Here is a 27,634-nt window from a genome sequence, read left to right on the forward strand (position 1 = left end):
TGCTGACAGTATAACATCTCCAGTACAGTGAATGTTTTAGATACCGATCATAGCGCACAGTGTTTTGTTTTCATAGCTGACTTCAGATTGACTGTGATTTGTATGTGTATATTATACTGTGTTTGTACAGGCACGGGATACATGAGATACTTGAGTCTTGTGTACAGTGCCAGTTTGTTTGATGATGTTTCTTCCTGCTGTGTCCTTGTGTGTTTTCAGCTGCGCGAGGACTTTGACATGGGGATAGATGTCGTGTTAGACGAAGAGCACAGCGTTCATGACGTGGCTGCATTACTGAAGGAGTTTCTGAGGGACATGCCTGACCCCCTGTTACCACGAGAACTGTACCGGGCCTTCCTGCACGCTAACCGTATGAGCTTACAATCACAGAAACAGGCATTCACAAATGATCTAACATTTATATTATTAGGATAATATAAAGGATACTCAATTAAACTGAGTAATATCCAGCACACTTCTCATTATTGTATCAGCTGTTATCAAATACAGTATGCTTACCTTACAAGATGTTTTGTGTTTGTCTGACAGAGTTGAGGGGGGCAGATCAGTTGACATACCTGCAGCAGTTGTTGTACCTGTTGCCGCCCTGTAATTGTGACACCCTGCTGAGGCTCTTGACGCTTCTTCATACAGTACAGGAGAATGCAAAAAGCTCTACTGGGCCCAACCAGCAGGAGGTATGGTCTGGGTTCGCATCATAATCGTCATTTATGGTACAGATGGTTTTGCCTTGGCAAATTTAGTCCCCTCCACTTTATAAGAGCCTTTATAATGGATAAAAAGACTGGGATGTTTATCTCATACAGATGGGTGGTTGAGCAAGAGTTATCCGTATGTGGCAATATCAGAGCTAGAAAGAAACAGATTCTGCAGTAGTTTTTTGTACAGTAGTAGATTTGCACTAGGTTTTTGCCTTTTTGAGACATTTACACATGCTATGTATCTGCATAGCACACTACAGTATGCATGTGCAGGGCATTGATAAACTGGACACTGCCCTTAAAAGTTTGGTGTATTCAGCTTATATGTTTGAGGTGGAATTTGGATTTGAAGCAAATGCACCACTGCTCTTTATATGCATCTACTGACATTTAAAAAAGAAAAAAAGAAAACAGGAAAAAAAGAAGAAAAAAATGCCCTAGGTCCTTGTGTAAACCAACAAGCCGTTGTCGTGTAACTGACAGTGCTAGATTTAATAATGGCGATACTAAACAAAATATATGACAGCCCCATGCCAAAAGACTGTCAATCAATTGTTTCAAATCAAATCAGAATTCTAACCTGTTTTTAAATTGGTTTTGTGATTAGATCTCAGGTAATAAGATGACGGCAGCAAACCTGGCAGTGATCTTTGGGCCCAATCTCCTGCAGAAAGAGAGAGGATCAGAGAGAGAGCTCAGTCCTCAAGCTCTGGGCATAGAAGACAGCACTGTCATCATCTCCGTCACCCTGATGCTCATCCAGAACCACCAACATCTCTTCATGGTGAGAGAGAGAGAGTGGAGCTGAGGAATGATAGACAGTAGAGAGTGTATACCATTAAATGCATAGGTCATTTAAAAATGAAAATATACAAAAAAAAATCATATTCCAAACACTTAAGACTTTTTCTTCACTGGAGCACAAAAGGAGAAATGTCGAAACTTCTTTCCCTGATCTTTTCTGAAGGTTTTCCATTTCAAAAGGCCACCAGCACTTCAGAATTTCTTCTTTTGTGTTCCACGGAAGAAAGTCATGTGCAAATGATGAAAGAATTTTCATCTTTGGGCGAACTATATATTATTTTAGGCCTGCATATGATACATATATTATAACTTTGTATGCACAGAGCTTGTAAGATGACTTTGTTGAATTCTTCTTATTAAGTATATATATATTAATAGAATGAGCATTAGCTGAGAGAGTGTTTTTGATTTCATTTGCAGGTGTCTGCTGAGCTGCAGCAGGAGGTGCTCATGAGCCTCATTCAGACGGACCCTGATGTCATTGACTATCTGCTGCGCAGGAAACTCAGGTCAGCTTTTAATTGAAAAGTGTGACACTCAGGTTCCAGGGATTAAAAAACCCATTCATTTTCTCCAAAGGCAGACAAGCCTTTTTGTTTTGGAGATAAAGGTTAGAATCCTGATTTTCACAGCAGACCACGAGCGTATATTATCACTGTTGTTTGCTTTTGAGATCTGATATATATATATATATATATATATATATATATATATATATATATATATATATATATATATATATATATACATATATATATCAGTCAAGATGGCTGAAAAAGTGGGCAGGCACAGCTGCACTCCATAATGTAATTTAATCTGAAGAATTTTAGATCCTCTATTCAAAGGACAGAACCCAGACACTTTAAAAAGGGTTATGTTTAAATGGTTAAAGGGTTAATTACCCTAAATTAAAGGCTGCCATTTTAATCTTATGTATAATGTGCCTGATTACAGAGGTGAAACCACAATAATTGCTACTGTCCATACACTAATATACGCATCTCTCCTTTGTGACAGCAGTAGTAGCAGCCTGACAATGGAGACAGACTCCGGTGGAAGGAGGGACACTCAGGCATCGCTGGACTCTGTGGGTCAGTCCAGTGATGACCTTTCATCGCTGGAGCCACTGTCTCCTCTTTACCCAGAGACATCTTCGATCGGAAGTCTGAGCAGTGAGGTCTTCCTCAATGTGCTTCATCTTAACACCAAGAGGAAACGTGAGTAGCATGTTCTTCACAATGACGCAGCAGTTAGACTAGTAATAATATCTACTACCTCTTTTTGAGCTAAAAAAAAAGTTATAAATGTTATGTAATTATGAAATTACAATCTCCTCTACAATTCAAAGGTTTGAGGTCGATAAGATATGTTTTATGCTTTTATGCTCACTGAGGCTACATTTCTTTGATGGAAAATACTGCAATAACTGTGATACTGTGAAATATTACAATTTAAATGACCTTTTTTTAATTTAATATATTTATGTGTATATAATTTTCAGCATCCATTACTCCAGTCTTCAGTGTCACGTGATCCTTCAGAAATCATTCTTACATGCTGAATTTAATATTGTCATTGTTGAAAAACAGCTATGTTGCTTAATATTTTAAGGAACTTTTTTTTTCAGGATTCTTTGAATAGAAAGTTAAAAAGAACACCATTTATTTGAAATAGAAATCTTTTGTAACATTATAAATGTCTTTATTGACACTTTTAATGATCGATTTAATGCATACTAATAAAAGTATTAGTTTCTTAAAATCTTACCAAAATTTTGAACTGTAGTGTAGTACTTTTCAATGTGTAAATAAGCGCAACCTAATATTATATGTATATTCTCTGTGTGTGTGTGTGTGTGTGGTTGTCTACAAAAGGTTCCTCTGAGGTCCCACCCAAGTCCATTGGTAAAATGAGGCAGTTTCATTCCCACCACAACCTGTTAAGTCTGTCCCAGTCCTCTTCTAATGCCCAGAGTGAAGAGGGAGAGCTGCAGGAGCAAAGACAAGGCAGTTCAAGGCACACGTGCTCAGAGGAGCACCTTCATTTCAGTCTGGGACGGCAGGACAACGGTTCTCAACCACAGAGTCCGAGAGAGAAAGGCATCTGGGTACGACAAAACTCCAACGCCTCATCCACGATGTCAAACGACAGCAAACCACCAAGCAACTTCTGGGACTTTTTCACTGGCAAAGTGTCAGGCTCAGAGACTATAGTTTGACCCCTAAGTGAACAGATGTAGTGTGGGGGTTGAGTGTGGACCTGTAAAAGTGTAGAGAGAGAGATCTGCCAGTAGATACACACACAGAAATAATGTATCTGCGGACGCTATACTGTTTATATAATATAATCTTAAATATTCCCAGTACTCTAGAACAAGACAGGTCTTCAGAATACATTAGATTATCAAAAGAATCATTATAAACCCAACAGAGTAGTGTATTTAATCAAGAAACAGAGCTCTGACTATAGAATGTAAATATAGTAAATGCTTTTATAAACCTCTCTATATAGAAAGCAGCTTTTATATTCATGAATCCTCAACATGCACTCAGTGGGCACTGAAAATTTCAAAATAGTCTACATTTCAAAAGCTGAAATCTCTTATATTTGTTTACATTAACATGGAAGCTTTCTGAAGTTCCCCTTCTGGCTATTAGTTTTATCATTTTTCTGATGTATTGGCAGCTGATGGAGGCTTGGTCTTTACCATTACAGAAACTTTTACATATAGTGATATCTTTTTTAAATAAAGTGTATATAGTACATTTTGGTAGCTCTGAGTTCTTTTTATCTGAACTAAATGAATTTTTTACCGTTAAATGTTGTACATGTTGCTTTTCAGATACCTGTTGTCAGAAGAAGCCCTTCGCTGCAAAACGTCTTCAACGACCATTCACAATCTGAGAAAAATTAGATGAAATGGAAGATGTTTTTGGAAGAATGAGACATTTTTTGATCACTTTTAACCATTTGGAGAACATGCTCTGAACGCATGGCATCACTGAACCACAAGGGGGTGATATTTACATGAAAGTTGCATATGAATAGATCCTGTATAAATATTTGAAGTTACCTGGACTCTGCTGGGGTGGATCAAAAGCAGGGGTTCCTCCAATAAGAATAAAACTCTTCAGAGTGAGTACTGCCATTTCTAGAAGCAGTCTAATGGCCTACAAACTTTACAAACTAAAAACTCACTGTAATCCCAGATCAACCTATTCAGCTCAAATACAAGACTGATCAAGAACTCAAGTTCATTTACGAAAGGACAAAATATCTATAGACTGAGTTGGAGCAAGGCCTTCTTTGTGCACAACCTGAGGAACAAGGTAGTTTCTCTACTCATTTACTATTAATCATTTTATTTGATTTTAATCATTTTTATCATGATTTTAATCATTTTTATCATGATTTTATCTAATCATTTTTAAATAATCTTAGAATTATGTTATCATTTTAAAGGTGCATTTAGTACTACTTCATGTAGCATTAGATCACCACGACAGTCTCGGCAGTCTACATAATGAGACATAAAGAATACATAAAGCAATTTGGGCTTCCCACTCCCCCCTCAGTTTCATATAGACTCATCAAATCTTTCCAACTTTTGTATGCCGTAACGATGTTCCTGCTTTCCTGTGGAGCTGGGCTACTTTTAAACTCTTGCTGCGGGATCCACCTATGGTATATTACATAAATTATGTTTGACTGAAATATTTTTTATTCTACCAGTGAAAAAAAAACTGCAGAAGATGTTAACTTTTGTGAAGAATGGTATGTGCCTTTGAACTGTGGTCACTTGTATAACAGTGACTGTTAATGTATTTTAGATATGGGAATTGCATATTTTGAGATTTAATATTTTGGATATGGTCATTGGGCTATTTTTGCGTTAATTTGTTTGGCCGGGCTATTTCGTTATGCATAGCTGGTAACCCTGATACTATGCAACTAGAGTAACTACGGAGGCGACGGCCAATGAGCGTGAGGATTTTCTCAGTCTTTTATAATTCTTTAGGCTTTTTTGAGTCAGTCTTCGTCTTATGTGAGTGTACAGCATTAAAATGACTCTTCACAAAATCACAGTATATTTCTTAATGTATACAATTTTTTAACTTTTTCCCTTCCAAACACAGAATTTTCGGGGTTTCCGCGTTTTCACTGTTATACGCTCGGGGGCGCTATTACACATCTCCTGAGTGAGTGCAGAATCTCCCGATTTCAAAAACAGGTGAGGAAGACGCAGAAACGAGTGATCTCATGTGTAATATGAAAAAATAATGCGACCATCAACAACAAACAGCATATAAATGAAAACTGCCTAAATTAAATGACAATCCCGGAAGTGGTAAAGGACTGTGAAGCTTTTGCTGGTGGAAGTGATCTACTGCATCTTTGCATTGATCATCGAACTGAATATGATTCAGATAGTGTTTGATAAAAATGCTCAAAATGTTGCTTTTTTATTAAACTTACCTTCATTCAAGTATTGATAAAAAATAAAAAATGCTTGAAGCTAGAATGCATTTTTTAGAGTAGAGGCTCTATGTTACTTTAAGTGTCTGCAAATAAGTTTTGTGAAAATTTACCTTCATGAAAGTAAATACATGCTGGCACAAGCTATGATTGCTTGAAACCACATGGGTGTTGCCTAGTTTAATAAGGTAATAAAGAAACACAGACTAAATGAACCCCCTGGAGATGGTTGATGTGTTTTTGTTTGTCTTTTATTTGGGACAGGGTGATCCAGTCCCATCTTTCATCCATGCTGTCCACTCCACTTCAAAACCAGATAATTCACCTGGTTTACAATTTGTACATTGCTTTATCGAAAGTGCACTTTTTTTTTTTTCAAACCCAGTATGGAATAAACATTATTACAATGTTATGGGAAGAGGCAGGATGAAACACAACCAAAGTTGGCATGACGAAGCATTAGCTTGTTTGTCTCATGTTTTGATGTAGTTTATGTCTGTCTGCTAATGCCAAAACTCTAAGGGTGCTGTTAATGTGATCAGTGCATTAACTGTTTCTACGACTAGTAGCAAGTCTCAAGACTGCAGCATTAATCTGATAATTCCAAAATCATCAACCTTACATTTATGTTTCAACTCTCTCTCCACATAACATACAACAGACCTGGTGTCCAAATAAAGAACAAATTAACAAATGTATAAAAAAATTAGATTGTCAAAGAAAAGTTAATATAGCAGTCATAATTACACATAAATAAAATCATGAAATAAAAGAGCCCAAATAAAAGAAACATTCTCTCTCCCGTAACTACTACATCACAAGCCAATTTCAAAAATAAAACATCCAGTTAACTCAGCTCGGACAAGCCTTAATTCAACTGTGATGATGACACATCTACAAACTCTCTTACATAGCATGTGTAAATGTGTTATTTTCATGACATGGCACCATATGTCAGTTTATTTCAACATATAGCTCAGTCTACTTAAGACACGCAACGCCAGCAGGTTAACTGACCAGCGAGAAGCTTAAACTTTTGTACAAACATTGTGATGTCTTGTTTATAAGACCTTTATAAATGCTTTATAACAATGTCAAGAATTGTTATACCACGCATGCATTGATACCAAGTAGACTTTACAGGATGAATGGAATAATAATCAGCAGCACTGTTAGTTTTGACGCATTTTTGTCAAACCAACAATCAAATAAAACCAGTGTAGTTTACAAAGGAAACCTGAAATGAAAAGAAAAAAAAAATGACGACCTTTTCATTCTTATACTATCCATTTTAGTCACAACTATTTGGTTGGGAAAAAAATTAGACGAGGACAACAGGCTAAGCAAGTTTGTTTCTGAAAACCTTTCAAGAAAAACCTACGGTACCTCACTAGTATGTACTTTTTGCCTTACAAGACTTAAATACCTAATCTTGCGGAGTGCCATAATTTTTTGCCTATAAATCGAATTGCAGGGTGGTCTAGTCTTGTAAATATTTACTAGCTGCGAGTGAACTGGGAGAAGTGGCTCATCCTTCCGGCTGTGCAACATCCACAAACTAAAACCAATCCTTTACGGAGTCCCCTTAATCAATCTAACAATTACTAAGCCATTCAGGTTTGAGCAAGTCACAGCTTAAACCTGGCATTTACAGATAGATCTAAAAATGCACTTCAGCTTCGGCTGTGCTTCACTTCCCATCTAGGTCTATGCGGAGTTAAAACATTATTAAGTGGGCAGCGGAGACGATAGAGATCTAGAGAAGAGTAGATGCAGCCAATTCAATCGGCTTAATGAATCAGGAACTTTATAATGGAGTGTAGAGCCATATTATGTTTGAATCAACCAACATTTCTACTGTTTAATGGCTAAACTGAATGAGTCCACATTCATTTCAGACAATCTCACAGTGTTACAGTGTTAATGAAACACGACTGGAAATGTTTTGCAGCTTTTGGTTTCAATTAGACAGGCATTTATGAGCTTTAATTTGTATTCAGAATAATATAAAGCCCTTATTACTATCTCCATCTGTTACACTTTACAGTTAGTGCACTATTAAATGTGCACTATATGACACAATCAAGCTGTACACTCACTTGCAGTGCACAAGAACTGGCAGAATGTTTTACATTCATTGAATACTGAAAGAGCATTCTTAAGCCAAGCCACATCCTGTATACACGCACAACTCTGGTATCAACAATCCTCTCTACTTAACAGAGCAGAGCACCCATCAATCCACAGGCCCTACATGAAATCACTTGTTAAGTTCTCAACACAAAAAATGCTTCAAGCTAATTCAAACCTGGTCAGGTTTATCCATTCAGGTGGAGCAGCTCTACTATAATTACAACATGAGCTACTGGTTCTGCATATTTATAACTAGCTGGTTGACACTGATACAGCATGATGTGCCGTGTCTGACACTGCAGATGAACCAATGAGGGTGAAGAACTGTCAAGCGGCTTTCTGGACTGATCATGACAGTGTGCCGAAACATAAATCATGACACACCACCCAGCGATGACGAACGTGATGTGAACCAGATTATCAAAATGAACCTTATTACTATGTGTGGTGGAAAAAAATTAAAAAAAGTTTGTACAATGTCCATTCTCAGGCCATCAAGACATGTTTAGCTCATGTGCATTTTTGTGTGTGCCGAGCAACACAAAGCAGGCGAGTGAGACGACGGAGAACCAGATGATGATTACTTCTGCCTGGTGATTACTGTGCTGTATCCAGGTCTCTCTGGCATCAACTGCTCCTGTCTGGGGCCTGACTGATGCTTCGGTGCAAAGCTCCACTTATAAGCCTGGATGAAAAGGGACTTGACTGAGAGGGGATGGAGCAGGGGGCCGAGCTGTGTCAACAAAGCCCAAGCCTCCCTATCTGCGTGATCCGGTCTCTCACAAATCACGCCCTCCCATTCTGTCAGTCACTCCCGCTGGCTCAGTCTCTAGACTGGTAGAAGAGTATATACCCAGACTCAGAGTTTTTGGAGATGTCCGATGTCAAACCAAAAAATTCCTCCATCGCTTGGGCGTCTATTTTCTGTGTGGGGGGGGGAAGAGAAAGAGAAAACGTATTTAATCTGTTCTGATAACTTCTGAAAACAAACCTCATTGGTTCTTGAGGAAGCCTAACCGTGCTTGCATGACACATAAGAACACGGTTCTCATTTTAAACGAGCACGTTTCAGCTTCAGTTTATGATATTTGATGTGCACTATGTACGTGCATTGATCAATGTTTATATGAGAATTAAATATGTTTGTCATATAAAGTGACTGTGTCTCTTCAGAAGACTTGGATTAAACTGCTCAGTTAATATGGATCACAATTACTTCCATTTTTATAAACATTTTAAAGCATCAAAGTTTTCAGTGAATGGATTTTCGATGAAGGGATAGAAATCTCAGATTTCATTAAAAAAAAAAAAAAAATTCTTTGAGTTCCAAAGATAAGTCTTACAGATTGGAACAACATGAGCAACAGGATATTTCAACCAAAAAAATAACATTCTATCATTTAATTACTCAGATTCCAAACCTGCATTGTAGACATTTTGAAAAAATGTCTTTCATTTTTATTATTTTTTGCATCAGACATCAGATAAAAAAACATCTGACTTAAGCATGCAACAGAGCTAAGCACTGCTCTGCCTCAATTTAACATATAGCACCCTACACCACCACTGTGACTGCTGTTTATGATACGAGAACCACTTCATTTTCTGAGAAGCACCTGAGAGTTTGTGTTCACAACATGTGTGTAAATATTTGTCTAGGTTAACTTGTAGCAGAGCGGAAATCGCATCAGTGTGTCAAAACCAAATGGATTTATACTAGAAATGTGCACGCAGGTGGTGGAAAATCTGTCTCAATGTCGAGTCAAGGTACGCTTTTAAGCTAGCAGTATAGAACAAACCTAAACAATCAAGTGTCTTGAGCATGTAATGGAAAGATAGGGTTGGGTCACAATATATATAGCACTCTTTTAAGTATGTTCCAACAAAAATAGCTCTTTAAAACAAGACACAAACTTATACGTTCTAAACATCAAGTTAAACTATTCAAATGAATAAAAGTCTTGGTCTTGGTCTCATTAATGCATCACTACTCCTAGAATTCATTCAGAGAACTCAAAAGTATTTGGGTCAATGCGAGGACAACTCCAGACAAGCACTTAGTGAAGCATAAGCAGCTGCTAGAAATCACCTGACATATGCTACTGTGTAGTGCTAGACTTCCAGATACCTTGGGCTGCAAATCATACATTCATTGCTAGAAAATGCAAACTAAATGTGAAAATGAACATATTGTAATAAAAGCTGGAATAAGAAACAATCAAGTTATACTTCTTTCTCTATTCTCTCTTTAAAAAAAAAAAAACTCTATCAAAAGTAGTACTTCAGAAAACTATTTCACCTTTTTGAAAAATAATAAACGTGTACAATCATTGAAGTCTATGTGCTAATAGTATTATTTCGTGAAATAATGTATATAATCTTTTCATTTCGATTCAAAATATGTTTTCTCTGGATACTAACAGCATGTTACAGATTTGAAGTATGTAACCTGGAATACATTATTAATTAAGCAGAGCAGAGCAACAATTATATTCTGACTTACCTCTACAATGTCATCATCAAACAGCAGCCAGAAACCATGACTCTTCACTATAGTGATGTAATGACCTCGATTTGGACCACTACAAAAAAGAAAACATATTAACAAGATATGAAGAAAAGAAACAAAGGAGATTCCACAGCGATTCAGCAGAAGAGAGGGATCCCAGGGCTCACCAGAAAGAAGACTTTTGTTTCAGTGGGGGATCGATTTATGACATTTTGATTGAAAATTACAAGGTAAAAAAAAAAAATTTATTAAAAAGAAAACTTATGCATGGATAAATCATTCACAATAGGATGCATTTAGGAATATACAGTGCTCTTAACTTAATATACAATCCTTCAAGATAATAAACATTGATTCCTCAAAAATAAAATTGGCTGAAAATGTACTCAGGCCAGACACAGATTATTTCTGTGTGTTTGTGAGAAATCTTATCAATGAATCCTCTGCAGTGAATGGGTGCCGTCAGAATGAGAGACCTAGCAGCTGATAAAAGCTGGGATGGACTTTATCACTGGAGGAAGTTTATTATGGATTATGGACTGGTATTTTGACCAGAAGCGATGGTTTAATAAAACACCTGAATGCTGGATTTGTTTCTTGCAAACATGTAGCTTTTCAGTTCATAAAGTCATGTGGATTACTTGAGGATTACTGTGAAGCTTTTCTCAGCTGTTTGAACTCTCACTCTGACATCATTCATTCACTGCAGAGGATTCATTGATTCTGATGAAGAAACAAACTCATCTACATCTTGTCCTAAGGGGGAGTAAATTTCCAGCAAATTTTCCTTTTTGGGTGGACTGTTCCTTTAAATTGACAGTCACGTCAGAAACCTACCTCCCACAGTGCACCACTATAGCCACCAGGTCGTACAATCGATCAGGGTTGGTAGCATCGCCAGAGGTGTTAAAGAGCCTCAGCTCCAGAGGGAAGACTACACGATAAGAGAGCTTGGTGTAGCGATGAAGCTGGTCCATATACTTAAAGCGCTTTAGGTGCAGGGCAAGGATCATGGGTAATTTCTTCACCCGCATCCTGTAAGGAAGAGAGACAGGATCAATTTTAACTTGAAATTCCATCTCTATTCTCAGACTGCACTTTATTGGCCAACTTCCTGAGCAACCGTAATTGTAAAATGGTCCATGAATAAAATCTCTCTTGGTGCAAAGAACCAACACAGTAATGCACTGAGTACAACACCAAGATGCATTCAGGAAGGAAAGAAATACTACATAGACGGGGCAGTGCATATGCAGCAGCCTTACACTGGTTGAAGTGAATATCACAGCAAATGTGCCTCCGGAACATGAGTGATTTCAGCCATGCCAGTCTGTTTGAACTACATACCTTTTCTGAGCCTCCTGTTTACTTCTGCATTGCTCACAGTAGTACTTGTATTCACTACATAAGGTCTCTGTGTTGCTGAAACCCCTGTCAGTGCAGAGACAATACGTTATATTTCCACATTAATAAACATTAAACAAAGAATTTGCACCAATGGGACATTTTTGGCAGTTTGTGGTTTACCTAAGACAGTGTGTGATGGAGGTATTCTGCTCCACGTCCACTGAAAGGTCTAGGAAGTCTTCATCTTTACTGCTCACCTGGGATGAAAGAGAACATGATTACCCGTCATACATTCTAAGACTACATATAATGTAAGGCTATATATTATCAAAATCAGCTAACTGGTGGCTTGTCTGAATGACTGGTCGGTCGATGTAAGGAATCCTTGGAGAAATATGCTGATGTGTTTTATAATACATAGTGTTTCCAAAAACAGCTAGACCCTGTCCCAAATGCAACCTTAAGCCCTTGCTGTCCTCCTCTGTGCCTGCTCTACTCTTCAATGATGTAATATCACAAAGACTGTAGAGTAGCAGCATGCAGTGGAAAATGCATCAACTCAGTATATCAAAGGTGTGTGCTGGCAGGAAAGAGGGCACCCATGAGCACCCTTCAGAATCATCAAATGAAAAACATGGACCTTTCCATTTGTGAGTTTGGATTGCTTATAACGTGCATTTGAAAACACAACATGCCGCACAAGAGACGCTTGAAGAGCTCTTTACGGTTTTCCGCCAAAAAAATCTTGATGGTTTAACGTTTAAAAAGGAGAAATGAACACCATAAACCATGAACACCATGAACAACAGCCATAAATATCAGTATTGTATTTTTACAGTTATTATAGATATCAATACTATTATTATATTATATAACAACGACAATATAAATGTAATACTATTATTAGATTATATTATTTCCTATAAATAATTGCTTTAAAAGTTGTTAAATATTACAATACTAATATTTCATTCCTTTATATTGTATTTAATAGTAGTAGTGGTAGTAATAATAATAATCATCATCATCCTCATCATCATTATTTTAGTGTATATATACTAATTTTATAGTCATAATATATAGATCACAAATGTTTGGCCCTAATTGTGCAGCCCTACTAACAATCGCAGCAAAGCTGAAGATTTTTATTAAAATTACTATAAAACACACACATACATCTCGGAGCAGCTAGGAAAGTTATCATCATATTCCACAATCCACACATTTAACAGAGTTCTTTGTGCTGTGGCACAATCCCCCAGATGCCGATTAGTCAAAAGTAAAGTGACGAAAACATGGTCACAACAGCTCACTCATCCCATATCTCAATAATAAAAGCTAGAGCCCTTTAGGGTACGTATGACTCAGTCTACCTCCTCTGACTCACCGCTTCACAGTTCAGGCACCGTGTCTCATTGGTCAGTGTGCCTTGGAAGATCTCGTGCACCCAGGTCTGCTGGGTCTTTTCCTCCGTTTCACCCTCTCCCGTGCTGCTACCGCTTCCACCGCCTCCTCCACTTCCACTTCCACCATTCTGTACTACCTTTCCATTCTGCTGTCTCTCCTGGCCCTTTTCCTCCTGTAGCAGGTCTGCAATGGTGTTGAGCAAGTAGTTGAGGAATTCATGTGCGTCTTGCTGCATGTAATTGTCAAACAGCTCTGTAGGCAAAATAAAAGGAAGCGGTGATAGCATTAGGTAGCTGCGAGTCTAATATATAAATAGTAGAAATGAACAGTGTAAAAATTATTTGATCATTTAATAAATGTGCATTTCAATCATGTATAAAGTGTTTAATGCATAGCTATTAAGCAGTGCAGCTGAATTTACTGTGCCGTGGTAAAAGAAATGACATTTTATGTCAGTTCTGAATTTGCAGTCAAAGCAAACTTATACAACAATAAATTGTGTTGTCTTTGCTGGCCGCATGCTGCATGAACAGTGTATTCCGGTTCATGATAAATGACTCTTATGAGCTGCTCTGTTATTGTTTTAATCATCCTAACAAATGTAATAACTGAATCCATCAGATCAGTTACTATATTACGATCAAATTCACTAAAGCATAACTTCACGTCTTGATTAGAAACGGACTACCTGTTCAAGCTACACATTCATCTCATACAGATCTAATAAATGGTATTTAAAACAGAATATTGTGAAATATTATTACTATTTCAAAACTGTGTTCTATCTGAATAGTTTTTTTTTTTTTTTTTAAATGTAATTTATTCATGTGATGACAAAGCTGAATTTTCAGCATCATTACTTCAGTCTTCAGTGTCACATGATCCTTCAGAAATCATTCTCATATGCTGATTTGGAAACATTTCTTATCATTACTGTTGTGAAAACTGTTGTGCTGCTTAATATTTTTTTAAGAATAGAAAGTTCAAAAGACCATTAGAAATCTTTTGTAACATTATAAATGTCTTCACTGTCACTTTTGATCAAATTTAAGGCATCTTTGCTAAATAAAAGTATTAATAAAACACAAATACTGATACCAGACTTTTGGTAGCGTATCTAGACAACATCTTCATATCCACGTTTACATTCAGAATGTTTACAAATATTTCAGAACAGCATATTACCTGCATAGCAACATCTTCACATGTCATTTTACAGATCTCCGGGCACCTGCATAATATTCCCACTAACCCACATCGACTGACATCTTGTCAGTCAGTCAGTCCAATCGCTTACTGTAAGACCCGGGATATTTTCTCACCATTTTCCTTCCTCAGCCTGGAGATGAACTTCTTTGGTGGAATGACTCCCACTTTCTTCTTCTGAGTTGCAATGCTGTTGAACAGGTCAGCCAAGCAGGTGAGCAGGCTCTCTTTCCGTCGTGGCTGGATCATAGGCCAGGACTTTCTCCCGGAAGGGCCGGCAAAAGTACAGTGCCTGCAGCACTGAGTTACAGTAGCAGGTGTTGCCAAACTGAGTGACCAGATTGTGATTGAACAAAGAACAGATTAAATATTGATGAAGGACATGTGATGACATACATGCGCATACAATATGTGTCATATCTGCAATTAATGTCTCCGGGAAGGAAAGCAATCCATTGTTGGATATACAGAGCGCTTTTATTATTATACTTTGCTGCCTCTTATATATTTGCTTGCCAAATCTGCTATTAAGTGATGGCACAAGCACATTGCATAAAAATAGGCGCTTTAAAATGTTAAATAATATGGCAAAGTCATCTTCTATTTATAGCACATTCACTGACAAAACAATAAATGTAAACTTACATTGACCAGCCCAAAGTAGTGTTCATTAACAGGGAACTGTTCCGGTCCAATCTCCTTTTCCAGAGCAGAGGCATTGGCGCCCTACAGGGAACAGCCACATCTTTGTTTATCTTTGCTCATGAGGTCTCAAAAATACAAGTTAAACTAAAATTAACTGTGATTTTTTCATAATTCTTTTACACAGTACATACTGGCACCCTAAGGTGGCTAAGCCAAATCAACGAGATGTAAATCCACGTGTATCTATAACTGCTTATCAGTGACTGCTGGTAAATAAGGAAATTGTCACATACTGTAAATATCTTGCTACTGAAAGGACATACTGATTAATATGAACTAAATCTCAAACTGGAAATCGTTCTATAACAGAACTCCCAGTAGTTACCCAAATAAATAATTTGTCATTTCTAACAATATTATGTAACTTACACAGCAAATCCTGAATTGTTAAGTTCGTTGTAAAACTGATCTATTGTGAATGTTGTCGTGTAAACCCTTTCAGCGCTTTAAAAAAAAAAAAAAACACTGAGCTCATTAAACCAGTTTTTAGCTGTGTCCTTCAAATAATGTTAAAACAACAACAACAACAGCAGCAGCAGCCGGAGGAGGAGGAACTGTAGTCTCGTGCATGACCTCGCCTGTTACCCCGTCCATCCTTCCTCTTTACGAAAACACTCGTAAACATATCCAAAAGTATCCACATGCCAGATATCATCTGACGGTAAATAAACCCGAGCCGTCCGGCTAATCAAACATGGACATTATGTGTGTCGCTCGCTAATACGCTAGGCTATACACTGTACCCTTGAGCACAATATCAAAATATCTGACAAAAATATGCTTTCAAGTCCGTTTAACCACATCTCCAAACTTCCACTGCGTCTATAAACACAGACAGAGAGGTGTGCAAACTTTTTGTGGCTGTGCTGCCATGTCATGACGCGGTTGTTTATCTGGTAGCTGTTGAGCTAGCCCTGTTAGCAGGCTAATCCAAACACAGGTTAGACGCAGTGGACGGGACAACTCTCACTTACGCGAGGAAAAACTCACCATCGTACAAATCGAGGCGATCTTTCGGACTGTCATCAGTATTTCCATCCGTCTTCCGCCATATTGGACCGAACCCCTATTTAAAACTGTGACAGCCGCACAGGCTGAAGTTCCGGTGAATCCTTCAGTCGGTCCAGCTATCGGCGGAATGAGGGAGTGTCGCCCAGCAGCTGCGCACTACACAACACTACGAAACCTACTATGACCAAGACTTCTGCTCACATTGACTTTTTTAAACATTGTTCACGAATACTGGGGAATTTAGCATTGAATTTACAGAGCACCAAAAAAAGAAAGGATATGCAAATGTCACTGTAAGCGTCAATTAGGTAAATATTGACAATTTAACATTTATTCTTTCATATATTTTGTTTACATTTTTTTTAAGCATATTTTGTTATATATGGTATATTTGCACTTGTAAATACTGAACAAAATGTCATTCACTACATTTAAAAACATTCAACATTATTTATCATTCACGTGATTTCCTGCAATCATGTCTTGTAAATGTAACATCCCATGAATAATAAATAGCCTAACATGATATCGAATTAGTGCGAATAATCGTGAGAACATAATATCTGAAGGAACCTGATAAAGATCTGTTTTTTACTTGTTTTGAAAACAAATCATTTTTGCGTCAGTAACTATAATTCCGATTTATGATATTGAATTAAAAAAAGTGGTATTTTAAATAAAAATATAATTTAATAATTTTATTACACCTCAGAAAAGCATAGTGAACCAATTGGTATAAAGGCAGACAACGGTGAATTATGGATACTGTTTGTAAAAAGCATACATGGCCTATAGGAATAGCCCTGCCCTTGATGTTTTCATATTTTATGGCGAAGGCTTAGCCTATGAATATTAATTAGGTAATACTGACGTTGCTTGGTAACCTTCCTATCACTGGGCCTATTCAATATTCATGAACCCAGTCTTCTGCATAGTAACATTCGTAAACACCCGCCCTTCTCCTTTTCTGGTTTCTCGACCACAAGCAGAATGACTTACAGTCATAAAAACAAACTTTAAGTGTTCATCTAGGTGTCAACTATAATGCACACCTTTTACATTTTTGATATTTTTTAAAATAAACTGTAAATCATATGTAAAATTAGCTATTGTTAGAGTCAAATAATTTTATAGACAAAATGACTCACCTTTTGCTGCTACTTACATATTATGTTTATTTTATATAAATTATAATTGTTTTTAATTCATATAATATATAAATATTATATGAAGTGGAAATTAATTTTAAGCTTTGCATTTAAATATATTTATTTATTTATATTTATATATTTATATTTTTTCTCATATATATATATATATATATATATAAGAGCTTATCTATCTATGTGCACATGTATATATACATATATATATATATACACACACACACACACGTTAATAATATATTACATATTACTAAGTAGTTTGATAAGATTATTATCTTTTTTTTTCTTTCAGATCGAATGTCATCATGCAGGAGGTGCATTCCAGTGACAGCCAGCCAGTTCAGCAGGGCTCAAAAGATTGATTGGAAGTGCTGCCTATGTCAATAATTATAAATTCCTGTATAAATAATGTATTATAGTTCTTTTATGTAAAAGTTAATGTATTGGTGGTGGTCTAGGGGTTGGGGTGGTCCTGGGAAAATATGAAAATATTATTGAAAACATAATAATTGAACAATAAAAATTATGAAGTATCACAGTTGTCATTGTTGTTAATTTTACAATTTCTACATATATGAATGAATGAGGCACAAGAAAAACAGTAAAAAAAGTGAACCAATTCAAATCCAGTAAGTTTTAGTATAACAGTAGATATTCCAATATTTTACATTGCATTACTGAAGAAAAGACCAAAACACGAATACAATAAGAAATAGTTTACAGTTAAAGAATATTAAACTGTTATTAATTTTACATGAAGTTAAATGACACTGTAAAATAAAACTAAAATATTTTTAGTAAAAAATATAATTATAGTAAGTTACTAGAGAACTATTGCTAGTCAGTTACAGTAATTAGGGGCCAAGCACCGAAGGTGCTTAGGCACCTATTGTATCCGTTGGCGTTATTCTTCTTCTTCTTCTTCTTCTTCTTCTTCTTCTTCTTCTTCTTCTTTTTCTTATTTCTTCTTCTTCTTCTTCTTCTTCTTCTTCTTCTTCTTCCGCCGCAAGTCTATGGCAGCCCATAGAACCGATTGCGGGAAAGTTGTATAATTTTGCACACTGATAGAGGACAGTCCCAGCATTAACTATAGCAAATTTGAAGTCTCTAACTCCAACTCTCTAGCGCCACCACTTGTTTCTCATTGAAGTTGTTCACAGTGTAGCTATTATTTGACAGTTTATTTTAATAAATATCAAACATGTAAAAGGTGTGCATTATAGTTAACATCTAGATGAACAGTTTGCAGTTGTTTTTATGATTGTAAGTCATTCTCCTCAAATGCTATTGAAGTATGAAAAGTGTATACCAATATCGCATGTAACTTTATAGACGGTCCCTAAATTTGGGAATCTCGAACGTCCAAAGTCAAGCCAACTTTATGCCAGTAAATTGCAGGCCTATTTGCGTGATGAGGAAACAGCTGCTGTGCCTTTTTTTTTTTTTTTTTTTTTTACTATCGACACCTCAAGGAAAACAGTAAAATAGCTAACACTAATTATTTAACAATACGCTTATTCTTTTACAACACGCTTATTAATATATAAATGCATAATATCCATGCATAAACATTCTGTCAAACGCGAACTTTTATTAATATAAATTTAATACACACATTTAAGCATATCACACTCAGTCTTACAGGCCTACATTAATTTGGGTCTGAGTGAGCCACGCTAGTTTATTCACGCCCCTTCGCTTGTCCTTTTTTTTCTTCTTAGCTGAAGGCGCAGTTGCTGTCTGTGGGAAGAGATCTGGCGATCAGGAACCGCGGGTGCTGAACGGTTCAGTTCTACTTTGCTAGACTACATTAGTTACTTCATTAGAGGGCCGGTATGCAGAATTAACACTGATCTCGTGCAGAAGTGGAGGCAGCGCTTAGGGTGCACTGGACTGCATTTATTAAAACAGTCTATGAAGTCTGGCAAGCTTGGATAACAGAAGCTTCTTGCGTTATGAGGAGGACACCTAACGTGTGCAGCGGGCTCAAATAGCGCGAGAAAGCGGAGGAAAAGAGATGCATTTCTAGACAGCCGAATAACAGATCCAGCTTTCTAAATGCGTCTTCTTATCGAGCAGCCAAGAACAATGAGCAGTGGCTCTAGCAACTTTCTGCTAGTTCCTATACCGGAGTATCCTCTACTAGACTGCGTGCCAAACAAAAACGTCAAAATAGTTGTTCTTGGGGCAAGCAATGTCGGAAAAACAGGTAAATATATCAAATAATGTGGATTCTAATATGCATAAGTAATATAACTAATTTTACTTTATGCCATCATGTTTTTCTTTCATGCCGTTCTAATGGCACTTTGGTGATTTAATGTTTATAGAGTTTATTCTTTTTAAAGTCATTAATAAATGGGACGCATGTTTCTAATCCTGAAAAATGATGATGTTGGGGATATTTAAGCTAGTTTAACGCCAGGGTGCGACATACACTGGGACACTGCAAAGTTGTGCACGAGCGTTTGAGTGACACTGCTTATGTCTTTATGCTAATACAAAGTTTCCATTTGGATTCAATTTTCAGCTCTGATTGTAAGATTTCTCACTAAAAGATTCATAGGAGACTATGAAGCCAACACAGGTAAACATTATAATGAAACATTGCTACTACACTATGATCATATGCTGAACTGTAAAAATGTTTTCATCATTAATAGATTTTATGAGACTTTTAGCATTTTACACTGAAAATACACTGACATTTATCATTTTAGTAAGTGGTTTTTTTTTACATGTCTTTTTCAACGTTTCTAGGAGCCTTGTATTCAAGGAAGATTGATTTGGATGGGGAGCAAGTTTCTTTACAAGTGCAGGACACTCCGTGTGTCTCACTGCAGGTACCTCCAAATCACATTCCTTACACTTCCTTCCAACTTTCAGCTAAACATCCATCACAAGTAGTGTGCCCGTGGTGTATTATCACAGTCATTTAGATCAGTCAGTCACTGCCTGTGGGATTCCTGCTTCAGATGAACTGTGGGGAATATTAGTTCAAACATTTGGCCAGTAAACAAAGTCTACAGTGCAGGGGAGATAAAGAGGGTGTGTTCAGGCATAAGCTCATTAGTCTGACTCATGTGGACTGAAGGGCTCTCTTCAACTGAATGAATCTGATCCTGGCTCAAGCATAGTGTATATATAGGTGTCATAATGACTGAGAATTTACTTTCTAGTTTTTATGCTAGAACTAACTTATTAGCAGTCCGTCCTATTATTGTTAAAAACCTATTAAACATATAGTATAATATTTGCAGCAATCATTAAAATAATATTGTATCTTTTTCCTTTACAGTAAAATGATCAGTTCATTTCCAAAATAATGTAATTATACACACACACACACACACACACTACTGGTCAAACATTTGGAATCATTATAATATTTTAACATTTTTGAAAGAAGACTCTTATGCTCATCAAGGTTGCATTTATTTGGTTAAAAATACAGCAAATATTATTGGGGAAGTCGTGGCCTAATGGTTAGAGAGTCGGACTCCCAATCGAAGGGTTGTGAGTTCGAGTCTCGGGCCGGCAGGAATTGTGGGTGGGGGGAGTGCATGTACAGTTCTCTCTCCACCTTCAATACCATGACTTAGGTGCCCTTGAGCAAGGCATCGAACCCCCAACTGCTCCCCGGGCGCCGCAGCATAAAAATGGCTGCCCACTGCTCCGGGTGTGTGTTCACAGTGTGTGTGTGTTCACTGCTCTGTGTGTGTGCACTTCGGATGGGTTAAATGCAGAGCACGAATTCTGAGTATGGGTCACCATACTTGGCTGAATGTCACTTTCACTTTCACTTCACTTTCACTTCACTTACATATGCTTCAGAAATCGTTGCTGCTCAGAAATGATTCGGGGCTCAAGAAACATTTCAAACATTTCTTGTTATTATTATCAATGTTGAAGACAGTTTTGGCTACTTAAAATTTTTGATACACTATTATTACTTTTACTTAAGACATTTTACAAAAGATTTCCATGTCAAATAAATGCTGTTCATTTGAACTTTCTATTTGTCAAAGAATCTTATTTTTTTATTTTTTTATCAGTTCCACAAAATATTAAGCAGCAACAACGGTCAATGCTGATAATAAAATGTTTGTTGTTTAACAAATCAGCATATTTCTTACAGAATTTGATGTAGAAAAATTTTCACCTAGAAATTGCTAAAAAATTTCATAAACATTGTTACATAAAACTGGAATAAAAACACCAGTTTTCTCATTCCAGGATGATGCAGAAGGTCTGTACTGTCAAGAGCAGATCAACCGTTCCATTTACTGGGCAGATGGTTATGTGCTCGTATTCTCCATCACTGACCTCAACAGCTACCGGACCATCCAGCCTCTCTATCAACATGTGCGGCGAATCCATCCCAGCGGCAACATCCCTGTTATCATCGTGGGAAACAAGAGCGACCTGCTGCGTGCCCGGCAGGTCCCGGATCACGAGGGTAAGGCGCTGGCTGATGAACTGGGAGAGCCCTACTTTGAGGCTTCGGCCAGGGAAAACCATGAGAGCGTCCAGGCTGCCTTTCTGTTCTTATGTCAGGAGGTAAGCCGAGCGCTGGGAGGAGGAAATGGGGAGAAGAGAAAAGGTGGACTACACCTTGCCAGGCCAAAGAGCCCGAACATGCAAGAGCTGAAGAGAAGGTTCCGGCAAGTGTTATCATCCAAGGTCAAGTCAGCCACTGCACTATGATGATGATGATATGATTGACGAATGTGACTGTATAGGATTCAGAAAGTGTTAACAAATTGCTATTGCGTAAGTGATTGTGAAACACAAGGCAAAACAATGAAACTCATAGAAGATGAGCTGTGAGATCACTGCACTCTGGATGAACTGTAACATGGGACTCCTGGCACTGAACTTCTAATGGTTTTAAGGCCCAAAAATCTGTTTTTGTTTTATTTTTTAGCTGCTATTATGCAAATGTTTCCTGGTTTTCCAGGATTATAATTCATTTCTCAAATTCAGTTGTTTAATCATGAATTTCTTTCATTTATAAATGAGGATTATAAATTAATTTCCTCTTTTAATGTGAAGCTAGGATAAAAAGATTATTTTTGACCAAAGCCATTTATTACATATATTGAAAGTAGCAAAGTAAAACAAACATACTGAAGGACCATTTATTGGACACATAAGATTATTGCAGTCTTTTCTTAAGATTCTCATGTGACTGGAGCAGTTTTACAAAATGCTATTCTAGGATTATCCCAGTTTTTCCTGACAGTGGGAGAAATAATCCAGCTATGTTGTCTAGAATCGTGGGAGGAAGAGGTTGTTGACTGGTGGTTCCCATGACCTTTGACCTACTAACACTGTGTCAAGTATTTGAGTGTAATGTGGAGATTCGTAGAGGGTCTCCTTTGCTTGTTTCTTCCAGATCTCCCATTCACCCACTTAGATGGACGTTTGTTTATCTTGCAGTACAGATGAAATAGCATTCCTCTCAAGCAGGTCTGTTGATTTCTGAACTAAACTGTTGGTCATGCACCCAGTTAGAGTCATTGACCTCTAACATTTCACCTCTTCACCCAATGGCCTAATGAAAAGCAGATTCATAAAGTGACTAGCCTTGAATTCTCTGCTCATGGAAAATGACAACATGTTCATTTCCTTATACTATGACAAAGTAAAGGAATGGTAAAATAAACGGTATATGCTGTGGTGATTTGATTTCTTTCTTAACAAGCCTTCAGGCTCTCTCTCTCTTTGTCTCCCTCTTGTTTTACATAAGTCAACGATATTTTCAAATACTTTCTTATGTCAAAATCTCCATTTCATTTCAACTGAAATGTTCTCATATAATTCTCAGATCATTGCAAATAGAGAACTCGTTGGTTGATTGGCAGTTAATATTATTATTTTTTTGTTCATTTCTCTTGTATCGCTCTGCAGACTCACGCTTTCTCTTTCATGCACCTTATCGAACAAGTATACAGGTAAATATGCAGGTAAAATTATAAAATATTTCAAACTGAAATAAATTTAATGTCCACGTATTTTATAATTTGTTTAGTAAGTAGTTGTGTAAAAAACCAAAGTATGAGTGTTTGCGACACCATTGTAAGTTGAAAATGCATGTTACCTGGCCTGACTATAACATTTAAGTAGGCCTACAATTAGAAAAATCAGAGGGATCTGGTGATGGATTAGACCACAAGCCTGAATCAGTGGCGCCTCTCCTTTAGTTTGCATAAAACAGATTTAATAAACCATCTCTCTGACATTACCATCAATAATGCAAAAACTTAGAAACAAAGGTCCAAAAATGCCCACAAACACAGGACTCAATTTAGCCACGTTTGACATAGTATGAGCTGGCGTTTGTCCTAATTATGGTTCATTTTGAAAAGCTGGTCAAGGAAGTTTGAATTCTCAGCAGAGTGTTATTAGAGAAGAAACAGCTGTGACGTGAAATGGTGAGAGACATTTTTCCCCCCATCTGAGCTCATTACGTTATCACAGCCACAGGAAGCATGACCAAGACCATTCCCAAAGGAGAACCGGGAGTGGAAAGAGAGAGAAAAACAGAAAGAGAAAGGTAAAAAGGCAGTGAGGCAGGAAGCTAGAGGGAGAGAAAGAAGGAGAGCTGTTACTGAGAATAAAAAAGACAGAGAGATCCTTTCAGAGTGACAAACGTCAATGAGGTTTGAGACCTGATTTCCTGTCAGCATAACCTCAAATAACACATCAAATCACGTCTGTTGATTAACTGCAGTTTGAAAACTGGCACGTACATTCACATCTGTTTTTATATTTGTTCAGTTTTGGAAAGAACACCAAGGGAGTGATTCATGATCTGTGCACATGTGCAGCTGAAGTTCTCTTCGAGATTCACACTAGTAATGTGTGATTTAATCTCTCAAAACAATTTGTGTTCACCATGTAACTGTTTGTCCTTTTATATTTAAGGTTTGCCATTCTCTTGATGGTCCAGCTCCTTCGGGGATATAAAGAGTTGAAAATCTCTTTCAGATTTTGCACTGTACTCAAGAGTAACAAAAAGTTCTCAAAAGAGTGGAGGCATTACCATTCTAAAAAATATAAGATTCTGAGAGAAAAGTGAACCACGGGATGCAGCTGGTCAAATAAAATGGTCATATTCCTGTATAAACCATCAGATATGCGGTCATCAGACCTAATGGCTCCCACGAGATGGCTGTCCGTATATGGATCGCCACCATGTTTAACAGCTGTTTTTGTTCAAACTTGAACCATCTGGATGCAGACCCGTTTACTTGGTAGGTTATAGGTTAGGTCTTGAAACTTAAGGCAGAGTTTATAGAGACTTGGTCAGAGATGTGCCAGTTCAGTTTTGTACTCATTTATTCTGTTTATTATGTTAAGGTTTTTAGCAACTGTCCTGTGATGCAGTGGCATACCAGCTAATAAGAAAGATTCTCAGAACTTCGACTAATATTCTGGCAAAGTTATGAACAAACTTTCTTCCAGAAATTTTAATACAATGTTTAGAGTCATATGGTCTTTAATAATGTTCTTGGAATGTTATCACAAAAACATTGTTGTAAATCATTCTTAGAAATGTTTGATTTTTGAAACAGTTTTTTTTTTTAAATCTGCTACTTGTTTAATAACATTCAGAGAACATTCAACAGTGAAGTATTTTCATAACAAAATTGGAACATTAAAAAAGATTCTTAGAACATATTTTGGTTAGATGGGATCATAGTTCAGTCTGAGGTGGCACAAAACCATGTCTACATTTGGTCAGTCCAATCCTCAGTTACACCTTTGCTTAACCTGAAAAATACTTTCATGATCTAGTTTTCTAGTGTTGTTCAAAACCAGTTTGAATTTTCTCCTTTAGAACACAAAAGGATATCAAAATGTTGAAGCTGCTCTTTTCCTGTGAGAATGCATTGTGATCACATGATCATTTGCAATTTTTCCTTGGTTCATGAAGCCAGATATTTGTTTCCTTGGCCATATCTTTGTCACCTCATTTTGCTGGGCACCATGTGAGCCAGAACTTGTGCCTCTTCAAAATAAATAAAAATAAAAATAAATAAATGAATACACTGAAGGCACACCTGCTGTGAAGTGTCCTTATAGCCTTGATTTTGAGCCAGTGCAGTTCATTTTTATATCACACACAATGAAATAACCCTATACTAAAATAACCCCTATCCTATGAAATGATGATAATTGTTTCTGTGACAGCCTTAAAAAGCAGCAGCAGCAGCAATAATAATAATAATAATAATAATAATAATAATAATAATAATAATAAATCCTTGTTTAATATCAGAAATGCTCTCTGTCAATCACTGTGTGCATTCATGTTTGATTTTATGTCTTTAGGTTAGCAGACATTAGCATATAACTAAAATCTTTAAAAGTATTTTGTAATTCACAATTGAGGGCTAATGGTTAGAGAGTCAGACTTGTAACACGAAGGTCGCGGGTTCGAGTCTCAGTACTGGCAGGAGTTGGAGTGAATGAACAGCACTCTCTTCCACCCTCAATACACACGACTGAGGTGCCCTTAAGCAAGGCACCGAACCCCCAACTGCTCCCTGGGCGCAACAGCAAAAAAAAAAAAAAAAAAAACACTGTTCCGGTGATGTGTGTTTGTTCACTAATCACTGCTCTTTGTGTGCACTTGGATGGGATAAATGCAGAGCACAAAAGGGACACCATACTTGGCCACACGTCACCTCACTTTCATTTCAATTTTTTATTTGGTATGTTAATAAATCTGTTGTTCGTCTTGATACAGTGGCTTCTTTGCTTTGCAGACCTTATCGAATTTTTAATAAAAGCCCACCTCACCTACATTTACAATCACACTTGTAATTGTGATCTAGTTTCTTCAAATGTATTCTTTCTTCAGTAGTCCAGCTACTGTGCAACTATGCAGACACAAATATATACAAATACTTTCTTATACACATATTCTTCAATTTCACATATAAATAGATAACATTTTAAATGTGTGTTTATGCACATTTATATAAACACACACACACATAAAAAAAAAAAAAAAAAAAAAAAAAAAAAAAAAAAAAAAAAAAAACCTGAAAAGATTCATATAGTAAGTCATTAAACTCATAGTCATTTGTTTTCCTTCTAGACTCTATGTAGCATCAAAGTATTTCATAACCAGTCTACAATCTAAGTCTGGAATGTTTGAGAAAGTTTCCATTCCTTATTAATATTTAATACCTCATCTAGACCTGCAACTTCTCCAGTTTGCCCCCAGAGGTCATCCTTTCCACAATATTATTCATCAATGTCATCGCGACTTGCTTATTTCCTTTACTTTTGAGTTTATAAGTACTTGCTTATTTACTGTTTATCTTCTAACTGTGAAAGTATTCATAATGCAAGCACACAGTGTGTGCTTTTTAAACGTCTTATTTTTTTTATTGTAGCTCTCTAATAGTGTGTGTAAGCAAACAGTGCACATGAACTGCACACATGAACACATGATCTGTCTCAATGACTGATGCAGACAGCGAGGCAATGTTGACCCTTACGAAAAAGAAGTTTATTCAAGTGTGCTATTAGTATACTTATTTTAAAGTATAGATATATACTTATAATGACAATTAAGTATACTTGACTTATACTTACAAAAAGTCAAAATATACTTGAACTTTACTTAAGTATACTTAATAAAATAAACTTGAAGTATACTACTTTTTGGTAAGGGGAGACACTCAGATCTGCAACAGCAGTCTTTCCATATTCATTAGCTTTGATATGTGAGTGACACTTCTCTGCACCTCCGGTGAAATGTCCTTGGACCGCAGTGACGCAAGGTCAAGTCTGGATGGGGAATTATGTGAGTTATGCGTGAGAAAAACTGCCACGAGCTTTGACTGAGCACATAAAACATGGAGATATGGAAAGCATTCCAGACAAGGCTTTACTAAAACATCCTGATTGGCCAAGGATTTAATTTTGGTCACTCACTGCATAAGAAAGCAATAATCTGGCGAGGGAAAGTATTTGTGTAGGATTGCAGGGAGGAGCAGAAAATAAAAATGAACCGCAAAATTTTGTCACTTTTGTTCATAAAACTTAGCTAGCTTTACCAGAATTAGGTGTCTGAAAAAAATATAACAGAGACCTATGGAAGCCCGTTTCCGCCACAGTTGAGAAAA

General features: G+C 36.9%; 3 protein-coding genes and 1 long non-coding RNA gene across 10 annotated transcripts in view; 3 read left to right on the top strand and 1 right to left on the bottom strand.

The window, feature by feature from the left end:
- Window positions 1-6,217, top strand: part of LOC109091785 (rho GTPase-activating protein 6-like) — a 35,162-nt gene extending 28,945 nt beyond the window's left edge. For 4 of the 7 annotated variants that reach the window (XM_042760766.1, XM_042760765.1, XM_042760771.1 and 1 more), the window contains 6 exons: window positions 220-370; window positions 550-698; window positions 1,330-1,506; window positions 1,947-2,035; window positions 2,544-2,743; window positions 3,401-4,299. In XM_042760766.1, the coding sequence (XP_042616700.1) occupies window positions 220-370; window positions 550-698; window positions 1,330-1,506; window positions 1,947-2,035; window positions 2,544-2,743; window positions 3,401-3,744 (1,110 nt within the window). In that variant the 3' untranslated portion in view covers window positions 3,745-4,299. Of the gene's footprint in view, window positions 1-219; window positions 371-549; window positions 699-1,329; window positions 1,507-1,946; window positions 2,036-2,543; window positions 2,744-3,400; window positions 4,300-4,368 lie in introns of those variants that run through there. The other 3 variants (XM_042760769.1, XM_042760772.1, XM_042760767.1) reach the window with 3 other exon arrangements.
- An 18-nt stretch (window positions 6,218-6,235) lies between these two features.
- On the bottom strand, window positions 6,236-16,431 carry usp12b (ubiquitin specific peptidase 12b). Its single transcript, XM_019082965.2, is given in 10 exon segments — window positions 6,236-9,059; window positions 10,639-10,717; window positions 11,482-11,679; window positions 11,992-12,075; window positions 12,172-12,248; window positions 13,379-13,650; window positions 14,721-14,848; window positions 14,850-14,932; window positions 15,250-15,330; window positions 16,300-16,431. Coding segments are annotated over 10 exon segments (1,152 nt in total). The 5' UTR covers window positions 16,348-16,431; the 3' UTR covers window positions 6,236-8,957.
- A 58-nt stretch (window positions 16,432-16,489) lies between these two features.
- Window positions 16,490-18,022, top strand: LOC122145670. Its single transcript, XR_006160489.1, has 2 exons — window positions 16,490-16,628; window positions 17,779-18,022. It is a non-coding gene; the product is annotated as an uncharacterized LOC122145670 (long non-coding RNA).
- Window positions 18,023-18,947: 925 nt separating this feature from the next.
- Window positions 18,948-23,739, top strand: LOC109099216 (ras-like protein family member 11A-like). Its single transcript, XM_042760773.1, has 4 exons — window positions 18,948-19,695; window positions 20,017-20,073; window positions 20,247-20,329; window positions 21,723-23,739. The coding sequence occupies exons 1-4, from the start codon at window positions 19,545-19,547 to the stop codon at window positions 22,191-22,193; spliced, it is 762 nt and encodes a 253-aa protein (XP_042616707.1). The 5' UTR covers window positions 18,948-19,544; the 3' UTR covers window positions 22,194-23,739.
- Window positions 23,740-27,634: the final 3,895 nt, after the last annotated feature.

The sequence above is a fragment of the Cyprinus carpio genome, chromosome A7 (assembly GCF_018340385.1).
Source record: "Cyprinus carpio isolate SPL01 chromosome A7, ASM1834038v1, whole genome shotgun sequence".
NCBI classification, from domain to species: domain Eukaryota; kingdom Metazoa; phylum Chordata; class Actinopteri; order Cypriniformes; family Cyprinidae; genus Cyprinus; species Cyprinus carpio.

What these genes read in the sequence shown, in the direction of transcription:
- LOC109099216 (XM_042760773.1), top strand. Translation starts at nt 19,545, where the DNA reads ATGCGTCTTCTTATCGAGCAGCCAAGAACAATGAGCAGTGGCTCTAGC. An exon ending in AAGCAATGTCGGAAAAACAG is followed by an intron (nt 19,696 to 20,016) that starts GTAAATATATCA and finishes TTCAATTTTCAG; the next exon opens with CTCTGATTGTAAGATTTCTC. An exon ending in AGACTATGAAGCCAACACAG is followed by an intron (nt 20,074 to 20,246) that starts GTAAACATTATA and finishes CAACGTTTCTAG; the next exon opens with GAGCCTTGTATTCAAGGAAG.